Here is a 20,425-nt window from a genome sequence, read left to right as displayed (position 1 = left end):
TCTCTTAAACAAACAAACAAACAGAAAAACCAGAAAACTTAAGGTGGTGGTGGGTACCTGTGATCCCAGCTACTTGGGAGGCTGAGATGGGAGGATCACTTGAGCCCTAGAGTTGGAGGCTGTAGTGAGCTGTGACCTTACCACGGCACTCCAGCCAGGGCAACAGAGTGAGACCCTGTCTCTATTTAAAAACAAAACAAAAAAGAAAGCAAAAAGGTTAATAATCCATGAAAAGTTCTCAATGCCTTGCTTGGCATAGAGTCAGTGTTGAATAGCTATTAGCTACTCTAATGTTTTGAACTCAGTAATGCGTGTGTATGATGTGGAATTCAAAGATGTCAGAGAACATGCAGTGGCTCCTTCCCCACCAGGCCCCAGCTGCCCCGGGTCCTGTTTTGTTTCCCTTTGGTTGTCTTAGTCACAAAGTACAGATTTTTTTTCTGTACCTTTTCCCTTTCTCTTCTCCTTCTTCCCTCCCCCTTCTCCCCTCCCCCTCCCCCTTTCCCTTTCCCCTTTCCTTCTCTTCTTCCTTTCCTTTTCTTTCTTCAGTAAAACTGATCGGTACCAACCTTTTCTTTTTTTCTCACTTAGTATACCCAGAAGGTGTACTAAGGTGATGTTTACTAAAATTAACTGTAAAAGCCTGGACAAGATAGCAAGACCCCATCTCTACAAAAACTAAACTAAACTAAAATTAGCTGGGTATGGTGGCCCATGCCTGTGGTCCCAACTACTAGAGAGGCTGAGAGAGGAGGATGGCATGAGCCCAGGAGGCTGAGGTTGTATTGAGCCATGACTGCACTACTGCACTCCAGCTTGGGCAATAGAGCGAGACTCTGTGTGAAAAAAAAAAAAAAAAGGACTGTAAAATGACTAAAGACCACTAACATAACCCCAGAAGGGAGTTACATGTCTAGAAAGGACAGGCTCTTTCTTTTTGCGTGTCTGTTGCTGCATAGCGGCATGAATAGGCTATAATTTATATATAAATATACATATTTTATTTTATTTTAAAGGTTTTTGTTTTGTTTTTCCCCCTGAGACGGAGTTTCGCTCTTTGTTGCGCAGGCTGGTGCAGTGGCGCAATCTCAGCTCATTCCAACCTCCGCCTCCCGGGTTCAAGCGATTCTCCTGTCTCAGCCTCCTGAGTAGCTGGCATTAAAGGCACCCACCACCACGACCAGCTAATTTTTGTATTTTTAGTAGAGACGGGATTGCACCATGTTGGCCATGCAGGTCTCAAACTCCTGACTTCAAACGATCCACCCACCTCGGCCTCTGAAAGTGCTCGGATTACAGGCGTGAGCCATTATGCCCAGCCTTATATCTTATATATAAGGTGATTGAAAATATATGTTTTCTTTTTGAAAACATATATTTTCAATCAGCTTCCTTAGGTCAAACGTAATTTATATTTAACTAGTCCCCCGTTGCTGGACTTTAAAATTCTTTGAGATCTGAATTTTTCGTCTTATTGAGAAACTAGCAGGGTTGTAACAATTCTGTGGGCAAATTTTAATGGAATGTCTACCCTGTACTTTTGTATCTGAATCTTCACAAACATGTTCTCCTCGACTTGTGACCTTTTCCTGAGATTTCAGTTAGATATAGTTAATCGCTTAAGTCTTTTTTTTTTTTTTTTTTTTTTTTTTGAGATGGAGTCTCACTCTGTTGCCAGGCTGGAGTGCAGTGGCGCTATCTCAGCTCACTGCAGCCTCCACCTCCCAGGTTCAAGCAAGTCTCCTGCCTCAGCCTCCTGAGTAGCTGGGACTACAGGCACCCGCCACCTCGCCTGGCTAATTTTTTGTATTTTAGTAGAGACGGAGTTTCATCATGTTGGCCAGGGTGGTCTTGATCTCCTGACCTCATAATCTGCCCGCCTCAGCCTCCCAAGCTGCTGGGATTACAGGCGTGACCCACTACGCCTGGCCAATCGCATAAGTCTTAAACATATACCTTGATTTTCTTTTCTTCTTCTTCTTCTTCTTCTATTTTTTTCGAGACAGAGTCTCCCTCTGTTGCCCAGGCTGGAGTGCAACGGCGCAATCATGGCTCACTGCAGCCTCAGTCTCCCGGGCTCAAGTGATCCGCCTGCCTCAGCCTCCCGAGTAGCGGACACTACAGGGGAATGCCACCATCCGCAGCGAATTACTTTTTACTTTTTGTAGAGACAGGGGCTGGTTATGTTGCCAAGGCTGGTCTTGAACTCCTGACCTCAAGTGATCCACCCACCTTGGCCTCCCAAAGTGCTAGGATTACAGGTGTGAGCCACTGCTGCAAGTTTTGATTTTCTAATAAATGATTGTACCTTGGTACCTACTGGCTAGATCAAGATGCAAGACTTCTTCATGGTCTCAGAAAGTCCCTCCTGCCCCTTCTAGTCCATTTCCCGAAAGGGAACCACTGCCCCGATTTCTATCTCCAGAGACTAGCTTTGCCAGTTCAAGTTCAAGTCCACCCTATGACTCAGCAAGAGAAACAAGGACATGTGTCTACAAAAGGCGCATATGAAAATGTTCAGAACAGCTTTATTTGTAATAAATTCAAGCTAGGAAGACCCCAAATGTCCATCCAATGGTGAATAGACGAACAAACTGTAGTCCATCAGTGCAATGGACAGATTCGACCATGAAAAGGAATGAACGTCAGACACACTAAGCAGACAGGATGTCTGTGATTGCATCACATGCTGCTCCTGTGTTGTTTTATCATTGACATCTTCCATTTGCACACTTCAAAAATAGTCATTGAAAGGATGGAGCAGGGGCACTGTTGTGAGGGGCATGTGCTGTCACCGCCGCTGCTGGTGATTCAGTGTCTAGCTAGCGCCGCATGGTTTCTAAGATGCTACATTTGTCTTTTTTTTTTTTTTTTTTTTGAGACAGAGTCGTTCTGTCACCCAGGCTGGAGTGCAGTGGCCCGATCTCGGCTCACTGCAACCTCTGCCTTCCAAGTTCAAGCGGTTCTCCTGCCTCAGCCTCCCAAGTGGTTGTGATTACAGGCACCCACCACCACACCTAGCTAGGGTTTTTTTTGGTTTGTTTTTTGTTTTTTTTTGTATTTTGTATTGTTTTTGTTTTGAGATGGAGTCTCACTCTGTCACCCAGGCTGGAGTGCAGTGGTGTGATCTTGGCTCACTGCAACCTCTGCCTCCCGGGTTCAAGCCGTTTTCGTGTCTTAGCCTCCCGAGTGGCTGGGACTACAGGTGTGTGCCCCCACGCCTGGTTAATTTTTTTATCTTAAGGCGGGGTTTCACCATGTTGGCCAGGCTGGTCTCAAACTCCTGACCTCAGGTGATCCACCCACCTCGGCCTCCCAAAGTGCTGGGATTACAGGTGTGAGCCACCGCGCCCGACCTGAGACGCTGCATCTCTGATGTGCAAGATGCCAAGTGTCCCTGCCTCTCAGGTCCCTACCTGTGAGCTAGGTGGCCTGGGGCTCTGGGAGGGCCAGGACCAAGGCTACATGTAGTGTTCATAGGGTTAATCCCCTGAGACAGCCTGGTGTCCACTGTGACTACTGTGACAGAGAGACAAGGGGCCATGCTAAGAGGTGACTTTGGGGTCTGTCACCTGCATGGGGGAGCCCCCTCGCTCCTTTTCCCTCGCTCTGCTCACTCCGCCTCCCGATTGATGTAGCTTTCTCCCTCAGTCCCCCTGCTCAGAGAACCCTCTCCAATTATCCCAGGCCCCAACCCCTCTTACCCCTGCAGTATGTCTTCCTCGAACCCACCCCCGTCAGAATGTTGGCGCCAGTGTCACCAGCACCTCCCAAGTGCTCTGGAGCCAGTGAGAAAGGTTTACTCCTTTTCATGCAAGCCATGAGCTGTGATGTTGTCCAAGTCTGTATCCTGTTTGTGCCTCAGGCTCCTCATCAGCCAAATGGGAGGCTGATGGAAAGGGAGTAGAGCTCAGGCATCAGCTTGAACTGGGGCATATGGCGTGACAGGCCTAGTGCCTGGCAGGCAGGGCCCTTGGGCTCTTTGTCATCCTCAGGAGTGCGGCTTGAGGACAGGTAGCATCCCAGGCCTGGAGAGCCGACTGTGCTGCCTGTGGCTGCAGAGACAGGATGCAGAAGCCAGGCCCATCCCCCAGGGCCTTGCAAGTGTCTGCAGGACGCTCCCCTCTGTTTTGCCTCCTCCCACCCCCCTGGCTCTTCTCTGTCCAGCCTGCCCTCAGGTTGTGACCATCCACCTCCCAGACTGCCCTGGAATCTGCCTACGGCCTGTCCACTGCCCTCCGTGCCCCTGCCTGCCATCTCTCTGGTTTCGTCCCTGATGTCACTCACATGAACCACAGCGGTCACCCCCACCTGCCTCCTGCTCCTGCCCTCTCCCCTGCATCAGCCAGAGGGGGGTTTAAAAGCTTACATTTGTTAATAATCTGACTAAAGCTTACATTTATTGTAATCCATCCCTAAATCCCAGCTGGTGGCCTTGCTCTAACAGTGATGACCAGCCTCCTCATCATAATCCCCAGCACCGCCACCCCCAATCCCCCAGCGCTGACCACGGGAGGCTGCTTCTAAAACTTCAGCCTTGCTCTGCCAGCAGCACCCCTGGGGGGTCTTCATAGCCCTGTTGCCCATCAAGATCCCTTTTTTCATGCAGTCGAGGCTGCAAGCCCCCCCCCGAGGGCTTGGGCTGACTTGTTGTGTAGTCACTGCTGTGTCTCTGCACCCAGCCAGAGGAAGCGCTGCAGAAGTGGTGGGACAGCCCCCCAGCTGACGGGCTGGAACCCATCATCCAGGGTGTGTGGAAAGAGCACATCTGCCCCCGACTCCACCCGCTGGGTAATACATTCCCAGGAATTTCCAGTGCCCAGTCCCAGCTGAGAAACAGGTCTTCTGGAGCCCTCCAGCACCCTCATCAGGGGTTCCCAGCATGGGTAGGGCCACCTGCCAGCTGGGAATGATTGTAGTGCTAGTGGTACTCGCTCAGGGACCCAGGATGCTGTCTGTCTTGTTCTATACAGGACACAGCTGTACAGTACCAATTGCCCTGTGTCCTGTACAAATTTTCAACAATCCAAACATTCATCTAGGTGCAAAATCTGTTTGAAATTCCCTGTGTTGGCCAGGCGCGGTGGCTCACACCTATAAACCCAGCACTTTGGGAGGCCAAGGCGGGCAGATCACCTGAGGTCGAGTTTGAGACCAGCCTGGCCAACACAGTGAAACCCTGTCTTTACTAAAAATACAAAAAATTAGCCAGGCATGGTAGCCCATGCCTGTAATCCCAGCCACTCAGGAGGCTGAGGCAGGAGGATCTCTTGAACCCGAGGCAGTGGTTACAGTGAGTTGAGATCGAGCCACTGCACTCCAGCCTGGGCAACAAGAGCGAAGCTCGGTTTCAAAAGAAAAAGAAAAAGAAAAGAAATTCCCGGTGCCTAGAACCTTTCACATTTTGTATGAAACAACAGAATTTCCTTTCGAGCCTTTAATGTACCCCAAGCCCCTGTTTCTACTTCAGTGCTCACTGGGAAGCCTTCGTTTTCCTTTCTGAGTGTCGTACAGGGTGACTTCCTGTCTTCCTCCTTGCTGGAATCCTGGTGTATTCACTGTAAGTCAGAGCAGGCTACTCCCTATGTCTTCTGGGGTGGTTGTGCCTGAGTCTTTTCCATTGTAAAAGACATGGAATTCCTTCCTTCCTTCCTTCCTTCCTATCTTCCTATCTTCCTTCCTTCCTTCCTCCCTCCCTCCCTCCCTCCCTCCCTTCCTCCCTTCCCTCCCTTGCCTCCCTTCCCTCCCTTCCCTCCCTTTCCTTCCTTTCCTTGATGGAGTCTTGCTGTGTTTGTCCAGGCTGGAGTGCAATGGCGTGATCTCAGCTCACTGCAGCCTCGGCCTCCTGGGTTCAAGTGATTCTCCTGCCTCAGCCTCCTGAGTAGCTGGGATTACAGGCATGTGCTACCACACTTGGATAATTTTTGTATTTTTAGTAGAGACGGGGTTTCGCCATGTTGGCCAGGCTGGTCTCAAACTCCTGACCTCAAGTGATCCGCCCACCTCGGCCTCCCCAGAGTGCTGGGATTACAGGCGTGAGCCACTGCACACGGCCAGGATATGTATTTTTCTTAAACAGCTCTGTCGAGTGGTAATTTACATTCTGCGAAGTCGATCCATTTCAGAATTAGTGGTCTTTAGTCATTTTACAGTCCTTTTTTTTTTTTTTTTTTTTTTTTTCACACAGTGTCTCGCTCTATTGCCCAAGCTGGAGTGCAGTAGTGCAGTCATGGCTCAGTACAACCTCAGCCTCCCGGGCTCATGCCATCCTCCTCTCTCAGCCTCTCTAGTAGCTGGGACCACAGGCATGGGCCACCACACCCAGCTAATTTTAGTTTAGTTTAGTTTTTGTAGAGATGGGGTCTTGCTATCTTGTCCAGGCTTTTACAGTTAATTTTAGTAAACATCACCGTAGTCCAGATGTAGAACATTTTTGTCACCCCAGAAAGCTCCTTCCCCTCCATTGGCAGTCACCCCTGTTCCCACATCCAGGTATCCACTGATCCGCCTTCTGCTTCTGTAGACGTGACTTTTCTGGACATGAAACACATCCTATTTTGTCATCAATAACTTTCCTTGTATTTTACCCATATACATGTGGCATTGTGTTGATTTAAAACACATAGGAAATGTGTTGATCTCCTGGGTATGGGGGAAATTTAACAATTACATGCCAGGGAATGGGCCCCCTGGGAGTACGGGGGGTGGGGCACAGCCTGCCAGAGGGAAATGGTTCTGGTCACTATGACTGTCCATGCAGACCCTCCTGAGCTCTTCAGGCCTCAGGACCCTCCAAGACCAGAGCATTCTCCAGGGCCCAGCTGGGGTTGGTGCCTTTGCTGAGGTCGCCCAAATTGCAAGACAGAGTTGCTCCACCACATGTGGTCACACTTCCTGCCCCTCGATCCGGACGTGTGAGTAATTTCTGTCCCTTTCCCCCCGTCACAGGGACTTCCTTCCCCGCGGTTCAGGAATCGTCACCCGGCGGCCTCTCATTCTGCAGCTCATCTTCTCAAAAACAGGTAAGGTGGGGCGGCCTGAGGTTCAGCAGGAAGTGGATGTGGATGTGTGGTGGCCAGGAGTTGCTGGGGGCGGAGGGTGGAACTTGGGTCCTGAGCTGTCATTGGACATTGAATCCACGTGTTCCACGTGTGTGAGGAAGTTGAAAAACGGCTCAGTGAACACTTACACACCCACACTGCAAGCCCTCAGCTGTGACCAGAATGCCAGGTGCCATGTGTGCTTTCTTTTTTCTTTTTTTTTGAGACAGAGTCTCACTCTGTCACCCAGGCTGAGTACAGTGATGCGATCTCGGCTCACTGCAACCTCCGCCTCCCAGGTTCCAGCAATTCTCCCGCCTCAGCCTCCCAAGTAGCTGGGATTACAGGCATGACCCACCACGACCGGCTTATTTTTTTGTATTTTTAGTAGAGACAGGGTTTCACCCTGTTGGCCAGGCTGGTCTTGAACTCCTGACCTCAAGTGACCCTCTCACTTCGGCCTCCCAGAGTGCTGGGATTACGGGCATGAGCCACTGCACCGGCCCCATGTATGCTTTTCATGTGTTATAGATAACCCGATTTTGCTGAACGCTTTCAAAGTCAGTAGCAGATGTGGTGACACATCCATCCTTCATGCCCCAGTGCACCTCCCCATGCAATAAAGACACCTGTCTACAGAGTCCCAGCACCATGCCCCAGAGAATGAGTCATTCCTGCATGTCATCCACGTCCCAGTTTCTACTCAGCATGTCACCAGTTGTCCCCCAGATATCTGGCTGATTTTATAGCTGCTCTGCTCAATCCCATGCTATATACTCTTTTGTAATCTCTTCTTCTCTTTTCATTAAAGCAGCCTCCCCATAATCACTTTTTAAATTTTTTTTAAGAGACAGGGTCTCACTCTGTTCCCCAGGCTGTGCAGTGGTGTAGTCATAGCTCACTGCAGCCTCGACCACCTGGGCCCAAGCAATCCTCCCATCCTCCCCCATCAGCCTCTCGGGTAGCTAGGATTACAGATGCACACACCACCACACCCAGCTGATTTTTTTTTTTTTTTTTTTGTAGAGGTGGGGGTTATGTTACCCAGGCAGGTCTTGAACTCCTGGCCTCAAGCAATCCTCCTGCCTCAGCTTTCCACAGTGCTGGGATTATAGGCATGAACCATCACGCCAGCCCTTCACCATTGCTTTTTTTTTTTTTATTTTATTAATTAATTAATTTATTTTTTGAGACGAAGTCTTGCTCTGTCGCCAGGCTGGAATGCAGTGGCGTGATCTCGGCTCACTGCAACATCCACCTCCTGGGTTCAAGTGATTTTCCTGCCTCAGCTTCCCGAGTAGCCAGGACTACAGGTGTGTGTCACCATGTCTGGCTAATTTTTGTATTTTTAGTAGAGATGGGATTTCACCATGTTGGCCAGGCTGGTCTTGATCTCTTGACCTCGTGATCCGCCCACTTCGCCCTCCTAAAGCGCTGGGATTACAGGCGTGAGCCACCGTGCCCGGCCGCTATTGCTTTTTAATCAGACTTTGACTTTTAGGGAGACCCAGCCTGTTGAATATAGTATGGCCTATGTGTGGATTTTTTCCTGTTCTTTCCTTCCCTGGTCTCAGTGTATTTCTATTCTTCCCACCCGAGGCTGACATGAGGTGGGCGTGTATCCCAGCTGGAAACCCCCTCGGGCCTCCTTGGGAAGGATCTTGGGTCAGAAGCTAGACCCAGGAGAGGTAAGGGTCTCCTTACCCCTTCCCTGCTAATCTGGAATATCAGCTCTGGGCGTTCAACACTCAGTTTGTGTTAATGTCTCCTTGCGGCCCTTTTAAACACTCTCACACTGGGAAGGCAGCTGACACACACACCCCCATTCTATAGATGGGGAAACTGAGGCTTAGCCATTTTGCCTGCCTTTCCAGTGGGCCCCAGATCTGGGACCTGCATCCAGGCAGATCTGACCTCAACGCCAGCCCTCAGCTTGGCCTCCCAAGCCTCCTCACTTTGATCCTCTGTCCCCGCCCAACCTGGCGAGAAGGCGTGTCTCCAGTGAGAGACAGCAGCCGATTGGCCCACCACCTCTTCTTTATGAGCTCTGCCATTTCGTATGCCACCGATGGGCCAATGGGCTGCCACCTCTGGGTTCAGGCATCCAATCAGCTGTGCCAGGAATGGGTAGCCCCAGAGTCCTGAGAGTCACTATGGAAATCAGTCTTGGTAGTTTTCTGTTTCCCATTGAGCAGGATGGGGGACAGATGTGCAAACTGCATATGTTATGTTATGTAATGTAATGTTATGTTATGTAATGTAATGTAATGTTATGTTATGTTATGTTATGTTATGACGGAGTCTCACTCTGTCACCCAAGCTGGAGTATAGTGGCGGGTGATCTTGGCTCACTGCAACCTCCGCCTTTCAAGTTCAAGCGATTCTCATGCCTCAGCCTCCTGAGCATCTGGGACTACAAGCACGAGCTACCACGCCCGGCTAATTTTTTGTGTTTTTAGGAGAGACGGAGCTTCACCATGTTGGCCAGGCTGGTCTGGAACTCCTGAGCTCAAGTTATCTGCCCGCCTCGGCCTCCCAAAGTGCTGAGATTACAGGCGTGAGCCACTGCGGCCGGCCGCAAACTGCATTTTTTTTTTTTTTTTTTTGAGACGGAGTCTCACTCTGTCGCCCAGGCTGGAGTGCAGTGGCGTGATCTCGGCTCACTGCAAGCTCCGCCTCCTGGGTTCAAGTGATTCTCCTGCCTCAGCCTCCCGAGTAGCTGGGACTACAGGCGCCCGCCACCACGCCCAGCTAATTTTTTGTATTTTTAGTAGAGACGGGGTTTCACCATGTTAGCCAGGATTGTCTCGATCTCCTGACCTCGTGATCCACCCGCCTCAGCCTCCCAAAGTGCTGGGATTACAGGCGTGAGCCACCGCGCCTGGCTGCAAACTGCATTTTTAATGAGTCCCTGGTGATGCTGCTAGTCACTGGTCACACCACTGGGAGAGCCTGCCCTGCTTGGTTTAGGCTTGGAGTGGAGACTGCCCAGGTTCCCAACACGGCTCCTAGGGAGGGACTGCCACTGCATTTCCTGTCTGGACAGTGATGACAATAACACCACCTTGTTAGCCTTAAAGAACACGTTATTTAATACATGTCGGGGAGGAGGGGAGAGAAGCAGGCAGAGAGCCTCAGCCAGGAGGGAGCACAGAGCACAGGCCTGCCCGGTGCCTGACCCGGATGAACGATGATGGGTTCCTGATGTCTGTCCCCACCTTACAGAGGAGGGAGCGGAAGCTTCTTGACCACTTGCCTTAGGGCACATGGGAACGTTGTCTTTAAAGCTCACCCTTAAGCCACCTCTTGGGGGAATGTGGCCTTAGGCCAAGGTGTGACTTGACCAGATCCTGTGGCTGTTGGTGGAAAAGGGACCACAGGGGCCAGTGCTGAGGCCAGTGCCCTGAAGGAGGCAGGAGTAGGTGCTGGAAGGGGTGGGGGCAGGTGGGGGATGGGTGTGGCAGCTGTGGTGGAGGTGGATGCATAGTTGCGTCCTGTTGGACTGGTTGAAAAGGGAGTTCCGGGGTGTCCCACATGGGTGAGGCCCTTTCCTGCCTCCCAGCTTGCACCCCTCAGCCCCACCTGATTATGGCATTTTCAGTCTCTCTCTCTCTCTCTTTTTTTTTGTTTTTTTTTTTTTTTTTTTGAGATGGAGTCTCGCTCTGTCACCCAGGCTGGAGTGCTGTGGCGCGATCTCGGCTCACTGCAAGCTCTGCCTCCCGGGTTCATGCCATTCTCCTGCCTCAGCCTCCCGAGTAGCTGGGACTATAGGCACCCACCATCACGCCCGGCTAATTTTTTTGTATTTTTAGTAGAGACGGGGTTTCATCGTGTTAACCAGGATGGTCTCGATCTCCTGATCTCATGATCCGCCCGCCTTGGCCTCCCAAAGTGCTGGGATTACAGGTATGAGCCACCGCGCCCGGCCCTTTTTTTTTTTTTTTTTGAGACAAGGTTCTGCTCTGTGGCCCAGGCTGGGGTGCAGTGGCACGATCTTGGCTCACTGCAACCTCCACCTCCCAGGTTCAAGCAATTCTTCTGCCTTAGCCTCCCAAATAGCTGGGACTATAGGCGCACACCACCCAGCCCGGCTAATTTTTGTATTTTTAGTAGAGACGGGGTTTTACCACATTGGCCAGGCTGGTCTTGAACTCCTGGCCTCAAGTGATCTGCCCACCTTGGCCTCCCAAAGGGCTGAGATTGCGGGCATGAGCTACTGCGCCTGGCAAATTTTTAAATTGAGAAGAAGTCTTGCTGTGTTGACCAGGCTGGTCTTGAACTCCTGGGCTCAAGCGGTCCTCCCATCTCAGCCTCCCAAAATGCTGGGATGACAGGGGTGAGCCCCTGCACCCGGCCAGGCTCCACTCTCTTATTGCTCCAAGTAGGTGGCCACTTGGTGCTGGGCCTTAGCTGATCTCCAGGGAGGCAGTGTGAACACCTGGTGTGGTCCCAGCCCCCGAGCCCCAGCCTGTGAGTGTCTGTTGGATTCACCTTGGGGTTGGGTGCCTAGAGAGAACATTCTAGGTAGGGAAACAGCATTAGCAAAGCGGTGTGGGGAGGCAGTGAGGCTGGGGAGGGCCAGAAGGCAGGAGGGACTGGGACTGGCAGGCATGTTGAGGATTCAGGCAGTGGGAGCTGGGGTGGCATGCATGATGGGGGGAGACCACTGGCCGCCATGTTTAGGAGAGACAGTCAGGGACCAGAATGCAAGTGGGGAGTGGGGGATAGGGGGCTGGCATGGTGCCAGGCAAGAGGCGATGGGGGCCTGGCCCTGGTGGTGCCAGCAGATGCCAGGCAGTCTAGACTGTCTTCCAGGCGAGGCATGAAGCAGCATCGGCACCCTGGCTGGGGGAGGTGGGTGGGAGGTAGGACGCCCTACTAAGAGGAGAGGAAAATGAACACATTGCGGGCATCAGTGATTGCTGGGGCTGGCGGGGCCTTGTGGGGTATACACCAGACCACGTGGCTCCTAGGGATTGGAAGCTGGCTCTCTGTGACCAAACTGAAAACCAGGCTGCCACCCTTTACTGGCCCGGGACTTATTAAAGTGACTTCCCTCTCTGTGCCTTGGTGGCTTCATCTGTAAAATGGGGGTGATGGTGGCGCTGCCATCGTGGCCATGGCACCCCATTGGCTGTGGTATGGCTGTCTCTTCCTATGGGGTCTGATGTCCAAAGACAGGGCCCCCAGGGCGCGGCCCACATTCCCCTCTGGTTCCCGCAGCTTGCCCTCGTTCCAACCATCCCCAGTGAACCATAACTTCTAACCATAGAAGTTTAAACATTACCTAAAACCATAACCACCAGGAAGTTTGGTGGCCCATGGGTGAACCCTGCCCTCATTGGGAAGCAGCCCCGTGAACTCTGGGTGCCTGGGACTGTTCCTGTGTGGAATGTGCACAGCGAGGCCCTTTGAGCCACCCCTCCCCACCGCCCTTGGCCTTGAACTGGCCTTTGGTGTGCTCACCGGAACCAAGGAATAGATGTCTCCTGGCTCCAGGGCTTCCCATTGGCCTCAGAATCAAATCGAGCCTCCTTCTCAAGGCCTTGTGGCCCTTGCCGGTCTCTGGGACCTCACCTTCTCCTGGTCCCCAGCCACTGCCACCATCCATCTCTTTCCTCATTCTCAGGCCCAGCTTGCTGATTCCCACTGCTGGGCCTCTGTGCTCACTGTGCTACCTGCCTGGAACGCCCTATTCCCTACATGCTGCTGTCTCTGCTGCTCACCCCCACCTGGTCACTTGCCGCCTTCGTTGCCCGACAGCACGAGTTATCCTGTTCTTGTTTTTTCTTAATGGACTCTCTCTGCGTCAGCACACGAGGGCAGGCATGCAGATCGGCTCTGCCCAGCACAGGGCCTGGTGCCGAGCAGGTGCTCGGCAGGTATGGCCGAGTGAACGAGCTCAAAGGGCTGGTGCTGTGCCCCTTCTTGCCTACTGGGCGGGAAGTGATGGGGATTACTTTACCAAGCACCTTCCCCTGGTAGAGCCTGGCCCATCGCTCTGCCATTCCATCTGCAGCCTTGTATCTAGAGAGCAGACCAAGCTGGCGTGCGTCAGGCTGTGGGCTGGCTGGGATGCCGGCCCAGGCTGTCACCTTCCCAGTGGCAATGTGTCCCAGACTGGGAGATGTTTGCGTATTGCCTCGGATTAGAGAGAACTCAAGGGCTAAATGGGCATGAGAAGTGTTGTGTGCTGTGCCAACTTCTTGGTCTGCTGAAGGCTCTCAAAAGTCCTGCAGGAGTGGATCCTGCCTGCTGGCGTGGTAGCTAGGGTCTCCTGGCGGTGGCTGATCCCCAAGTTGTTCCCTGTGGTCATGCCTGCCCACGCCAGGTTTGGGAAAGGCAGATCTCCTTGCCTTGCCTTCAGGGCCAGCCTGGTCATTGTGTTCTTTGCTGGGGGAAGGGTGAGAAGATCCAGGGCAGAGCCCCAGTGTGCAAAGCACTGGGACCCTGGCCCAGCCCCTGAGGGTTCCCTGAGACTAACAGCTGAGCCGCCTGTATGCTCCTGGTGGGATTTGATCGCAGTCGTATGGGAGCCCCGGCACTGGGTTCTGTGTCATTGCATTTTGGGGAAACTGAGGTGCTGAGAGAAGGGTAGGAACCTGGAGCTGGATGTCGCTAGGCTGTGAAACCATGAGGCACCCCGAAAACTCTCCTCCCTCTCTCCCTCTCCTCACCTCCCCAAACCCTGCTGTCTTCTCTGTCGGGCTAAAGGCAGGTCTTCCCAGCAGGACCTGGGCATTTCAAAATTCTTAAGCAGTGCCAGCAGGCACATGAGCAGTGTGCTTTGAAGATAGGGAGGCCCATTCTCTGACCAAGGGCCTTCAGTCACTCTGGGGCTCCAAAAGCTCCTTGGAAACAAGAGACTCCAAAGACCTCCAGGGTCACCAGGCCAGAGGCTGCTTCTTCATGTCCCAGGCCCCCAAACCCTGAGAAGGTGGCAGCTTGCATTTGTGGCTCCCTTCTGGGGACACCTTCTCAAAGGGCCTGAGGTGCAGGGGATTGACTGTTTAGCACAGTGGGGCCCCAGTTGGGGGTTCCTGGGGGTGATGTCCTCCTAGGTTAAAGCACAGATTCTTTTTTCATGGAGTTTAATTAAGCAGCTGCTGTATACGAGATGCTAGGGGGAACTGTGATCACACCAGGTCCTTGCTGTCTCAGAGCTCCAGCTTCAGTAGGGGACACAGGCTTGGAGGGAGGCAGAACCTCTCTCAGGAAAAACCCACAAGTGCAACCAGTGGGCCCACAGTTAGGAGGCCCTGTGGTGGGCGAGGACGGCTGACTCCCTGGCCTTGGCATCGTGATTGCTGGATGACCGCCCAGTTTAATCCTTTATTCCTGCTGTGCGCCAGGCTGGGTCCCTCGGAGTCCCCAGGGCCTGATCACGTGCCAGCTTCGAACCTCTCAGAGGGGGCCCGGGCTGACCCTCTTCCCAGGGAGCCCTCCTGGCTCAGGGTGCCTGGTGACAGTGGGGGTGTGTGTGGAGCTATCAAAATGCTTTGCAGTTTGCTGAGGAATTGGAGGAACAGGCTTTGGTATCTGGAAATGTCCTGTCTGTGGAGGGTGGCTGTGGGGTGCAGCTTGATGGCAGGGACCGGGACAGGCAGAGCCAGGGGTGGCTCAGTGGCATGGTGGCTGGGCCTCGGCTGCTGTGGACAAGTTGACAGGGAACTCATTGTTAAGGCCTCTGACTGATTCTTTGGGCCAGTGGATTGTTAAAAAAAAAAAAAATTAAAAAAAAAAAATCATCTCATCTCCAGCACTTGAGCGCATGCAGCGCTCCAGAGCCCCAGGCTAGGCCGTCCGCTCTATTTCTCTTTTTGTGATTGTTTTGAGACAGGGTCTCTGGCCTCCCCTTGTCATCCAGGCTGGAGTGCAGTGGCGTGATCACAGCTCACTGCAGCTTCAACCTTCCAGGCTCAAGCCATCCTCCCACCTCAGCCACCCATGTAGCTGGAACTACAGGCTTGTGCCACCACGCCCAGCTAATTTTTAAATTTTTTTCGTAGACGTAGGATCTTGCTATGTTGCCCAGGCTGGCCTCCAATGATTCTCCCACTTCAGCCTCCCAAAGTGCTGGAGTTATAGGCATGGGCCACTGCGCTCAGCCTGGTGGAAGCTTTTTTTTTTTTTTTTTTTTTTTTTTTTTGAGACAGAGTCTCGCTCTGTCGCCCAGGCTGGAGTGCAGTGGCACAATCTTGGCTCACTGCAAGCTCCGCCTCCCGGGTTCACGCCATTCTCCTGCCTCAGCCTCTCCGAGTAGCTGGGACTACAGGCGCCCGCCACCACGCCCGGCTAATTTTTTGTATTTTTAGTAGAGACGGGGTTTCACCGTGGTCTCGATCTCCTGACCTCGTGATCCGCCCGCCTCGGCCTCCCAAAGTGCTGGGATTACAAGCGTGAGCCACCGCGCCCGGCCGCTTGGTGGAAGCTTTTAAACCTCTATTAGGCTGGGCATGATGGCTCACGCCTGTAATCCCAGCACTTTGGGAGGCCGAGGCGGGCAGATAACCTGAGGTCTGGAGTTTGAGACCAGCCTGGCCAACATGGTGAAACCTCGTCTTTACTAAAAATATACAGATTAGCCCGGTGTGGTGACATGCGCCTATAATCCCAGTTACTTGGGAGGCCAAGGTACGAGAATAGCTTGAACCGGGGAGGCAGAGGTTGCAGTGAGCCGAGATTTCACCACTGCACTCTAGCCTGAGTGACAGAGCAAGACTCAGTCTCAAAACAAACAAACAAACAAAAAACCTTTGTTGACCTGGCATTCAGCATTTACTTCCACCGTGCCAGGGAGCCCTGTGAAGAAAGGCAGGCAGCTGGGGCGGACCTGGTCGGTGCCTGGGCCTTTTTCTCTGGTGTGGTTCTGTTGCTCACTGACCCACTAGGGAAGAAACCACGGTTTCCTGGCACCTGCTGTCCATATCCTTCGCCCGCATGGAGGGGTTGGCCGACAGCAGAAGGATCTTGGAGGAGAGATCACAAAGAACAGCCCCTGCTGACCAGGCGTGGTGGCTCACACCTGTAATCCCAGCACTTTGGGAGGCTGAGGCGGGTGGATCACAAGGTCAGGAGATCGAGACCATCCTGGCTAACACTGTGAAACCCCGTCTCCACTAAAAAATACAAAAAAATTAGCTCAGGCGTGGTGGCGGGTGCCTGTCGTCCCAGCTACTTAGGAGGCTAAGGCAGGAGAATGGCATGAACCCAGGAGGCGGAGCTTGCAGTGAGCCAAGATTGCACCACTACACTCCAGCCTGGGTGACAGAGCAAAACTCTGTCTCAAAAAAAAAAAAAAAAAAAAAAAAAAAAAAAAAAAAAAGAACAGCTCTTGTCTTCTCTTATCCCCTGTTGGTTCCCAGCCTGCATGTGACAACCGGGGAAAGTGCCGTGCTCCAAAGTCTGGCGTGTGGGTCTGGCCGCCTGGTTCCAGCCCCATCTCGTGGCTGCCCCTGACCGCACGGACTTGGGTTAGGCAGGTGGTCCTTCCTGGGCCCGTTTCCTGGTCCCTGCGTTGGGGGATGGCCTGAGGTTCTGGGGGAACCTTTTGCAGCTCAGACACCTAGATTCAGCTTGCTGGGGGCGGGAGGTTGTAAATGTCCCCTGAAGCCTGTGGCAGCTGGGCAGGCAGAACCTCCATTTTCCCACCTAACATGCATGAGTGTGCCCTTGGGGACACAGCAATGACCAAGGCAGATGGGCGTCCCTTCCCTGGTGGCATGGACATTCAAGGTAAAGCCCTCTATATTGACTTCTTCTCACCCTTTGTCAGATGGTAGTAAGTGTTATGGGGAAACGAAGGCAGGGGAGGAGGGGACTGGGTGGAGCAGTTGCTGTCGGGGGAGAGACCTGCAGGAGGTGGGGATGCTGTGTGACTTGAGAGAGTAGCTTGCCCTCTCTGGGCTCCTGCCTGTGTGTGCTGGGGGATCGATGGCGCCCACTGCCCCGGCGCTCTCTTTGCCACATCATTCCCTGGGGCCTTCTGCCCACCAGCTGCTCAGACCATAGCTGTGCTGGCTCTGCTCTTCCTGTGCAGGTATTGACTCTGAGTCCTCATACAGCCTGTTATGATGCGCATTTTATAGATCAGTAGACTGAGACCTGGGCAGGCCTTCTGACTAGACTGAGCTCATTACTGCACATAGCATGCTGCCAGCACATGCTGGGGTCTGGGGTGCTGGAGCCGCAGGTCCTGGCCCCATCAATACAATCCAAAGGGAGCCGGCTCTGATGAGGAAGAGGCCAAGATGCCCCACTCAGGGAAGTCTTCCTGGGAGAGTTGGTAGCCAGGCAGGCCCAGGAGTAGTAGGAGGTGGGGCTGGGCTTTGTAGACACCACACTTGGCGAGGCAGAGGCCTGCTGGGGAGCGGGCCTGTGTCCTTGCCACCAGCCCATCTTCCACGCCATGTCCCCTTGCACTCTTTGAAGGGAGATAGTCTCTTTCGGGGCTAAGCTGGGGTCCTGGAGCCAGAAGAGAACTGAGATTTGCTGTGGGGGGTTGGGAGCTGTTCCATTTTTAGTGGCTGCTACAGGAAGAGCGGCCGAGTGTTTCCCCTTGTCCCTGCAGAAGGCTGGAGTGTAACTGTCCTTGGGAACTGGGTCAGCTGATAGCAGGGCTGGGGGTGGGGGTGGGGATCCTGAATCCTCCAGCAGACGTCCTCATTGCCTCTGATCTGGGTGGCCAGTGCCTGTGCTGGACACGGTCCTCAGTCATCGGAGCCCACTGAGTCTCCCCCTGACCCTGCAGAGAATTTCGAAGAGGCGAAGTTCCTTCCAGTGGCCTCACAAAGGCTATCTGGCTTAGGAGCCACTACCTGAAGCCAGAATTTCTGAGTTCCAAGTCCCAGCTCCATCACAGAACTTGGCCCAAGGCCCTTAACCTCTCTGGGCCTCAGTTTCCTTATCTTTGAAATGGGGATCTTAGAGATGCCTACCTGTCAAGGGACTTGTGGGGCGCAACGGGACCACGCGCAGGGCCTGGCCAGAGTGCCGTAGTTTCTTCGGTTGCCATGATGGGATGGTGAAACTCCTCACACTCTTCTTTTTGCCTTGAAGATTCTAGACCTGGCTGGGTGTTCATCTCCCTTTTTGCCTTTGCTTGAGGCAGTTTATGGCATGGCTGTGTTATTCATGTCGCCAGGTCTCCTCCTGGTGGACGTTGAGGCCATTTTCGTTTTTTTGCTCTTAAAAACGACAGGGCAGTGCACATCTTCGTATCTCTGCGGTGGGTCAGGTCTCTGACCTCTTTGCCAGTGTGACTTATTACCGCTTTCTTTCTTTATTTTTCTTTTTGAGACAGTGTCTTGCTCTGTCGCCAGGCTAGAATGCAGTGGTGTGATCATAGATCATAGCTCACTGCAACCTCCAGCTCCTGGTTCAAATGATCCTCCCACTTAAGCCAATATTAATCTGTTTTCATGCTGCTGATAAAGACGTATTTGAGACTGGGCAATTTACAAAAGAAAGAGGTTTAATGGAGTTACAGTTCCACACAGCTGGGCTGGAGAAGCCTCACAATCATGGCGGAAGGCAAGGAGGAGCAAGTCACATCTTATACGGATGGCAGCAGGCAAAGAGAGTGAGAGAGCTTCTGCAGGGCAACTCCCGTTTTTAAAACCATCAGATCTCGTGAGACTTACTCGCTATCACAAGAATAGCACAGGAAAGACCTGCCCCCATGATTCATTGATCTCCCACTGGGTCCCTGCCACAACACAAGGGAATTATGGGAGCTACAAGATGAGATTTGGGTGGGGACACACAGGCAGACCATATCAGCTTCCCAAGTAGCTGGAACTACAGGTGTGCACCAACATGCCTGGCTAATTTTTTAAATTTCTGTAGAAACGGGGTCTCACTGTGTTGCCCAGGCCAGTCTTGAACTCCTGGGCTTAAGTGATCCACCCTCCTCAGCCTCCCACAGTGCTGGATAATAGGCATGAGCCACTGTGCCCAGCCATTTCCCCCTTATTTTTAGCATCACTACAGTAGCTGTGATCTCTGAGCTTTGGGGATCTCCCCTCCCCAACGTTTTACTCTGAAAATTAGAACATCTGGAAATGTCAAGGCTTTGTACAGTGGATACCTGTGTACTCAGCAGCCACCTTCTGTGATGAACATGCCTTATATTTGCTTTGTCCTGAATCTGTTATTCGGGACTGGATTTCTCTGGTTTCCTGGTGGGACCTACACTGCTTGTCAGTTACTTATTTTGTTCCCCTTCATCTCAGTCTTGCTGTGGCTTTCAGTTAGCCCCAGGTCTTATATACATTCTGGGTTATACCCAGAAAGCATTTCTCCTGGAGGGTTTGTATCTAGGTACGGGACCCTCTTGAATAGCCAGGGGGAGAAGGAAAGATGCAAAACCAGCTCTGAGGAGGCGGGGGGGTGCCCCTTCCCTATACCTGTTGGGCTCCTTGGGGAAGAAGGACAAGTGAGTGCCATGGGAAATACCCCTGGGGATTTTGTGGAGCTGGAATGTGCTGGTGAACCATGGTCCCACAAGGACTTGGGCATCGAACTCCCTTGACTGGGACTCACAGCAAGGAAGGCTCTGCAGCATCACCTTAATCAAATGGACTCACCCTCTCTCTGGGTGATGTATCCCGGTACTTCCTCTTCTGTTCATCAGTCAATCAACAAATAAATGGCTGGGCATGGTGGCACATGCCTGTAATCCCAGTGCTTTAGGAGGCTGAGGCAGGGGGATTACTTGAGCCCAGGAGTTCAAGGCTGCAGCCATCTGTGATCACACCACTGCACGCCAGCCTGGGTGACACAGCGAGATCCTGCCTGTAAAAAACAAAACAAAAAAAACTAAAGAAACTTTGGTCATTGGTCATGTCTACCTGTTTATTTTTTTTGGGGGGGGTGTTCATAATATGTCATGACGTATATTAATAGTTTGCAAAGTGCCACATGGGAACGTAATCTTCAGGATCTGGAAAAAGGCTCAGTCTATTTAGTCTATAGGAACCCCCGCCTCCCCCAAGACCCTTGTCATGAGAATGAATCTCTCACTCCCAAATTCCTAGGGTGACAATGACTGGGTCATTATTTTCTTTTATTTATTTTTATTTTTTTTTTTTTGAGACAGAGTCTCGCTCCATCTCCCAGGCTGGAGTGCAGTGGCGCGATCTCGGCTCACTACAACCTCCACCTCCTGGGTTCAAGCAATTATCCTGCCTCAGCCTCCTGAGTAGCTGGGACTACAGGCGTGTGCCACCACGCCCAGCTAATTTTTTGTATTTTTAGTAGAGACAGGGTTTCACCATGTCAGCCAAGATGGTCTGAATCTCCTGATCTTGTGATCCACCCCTTTCCCTGCCAAAGTGCTGGGATTACAGGTGTGAGCCACTGCACCCAGCCTGGGTCATTACTTT

General features: G+C 52.4%; 1 protein-coding gene across 1 annotated transcript in view; it reads left to right on the top strand.

Moving 5' to 3' along the window:
* DNM2 (dynamin 2) overlaps window positions 1-20,425 on the top strand; it is a 116,063-nt gene that overhangs the window by 35,410 nt on the left and 60,228 nt on the right. The window contains 1 exon segment of the mRNA XM_030820851.1: window positions 6,949-7,022. Coding sequence (XP_030676711.1) covers window positions 6,949-7,022 — 74 coding nt within the window.

The sequence above is a fragment of the Nomascus leucogenys genome, chromosome 10 (genome assembly GCF_006542625.1).
Source record: "Nomascus leucogenys isolate Asia chromosome 10, Asia_NLE_v1, whole genome shotgun sequence".
Classification (NCBI taxonomy): domain Eukaryota; kingdom Metazoa; phylum Chordata; class Mammalia; order Primates; family Hylobatidae; genus Nomascus; species Nomascus leucogenys.
The sequence above is the reverse complement of the archived record's forward strand: the minus strand, read 5'-3'. Positions and strand labels throughout refer to the sequence as shown.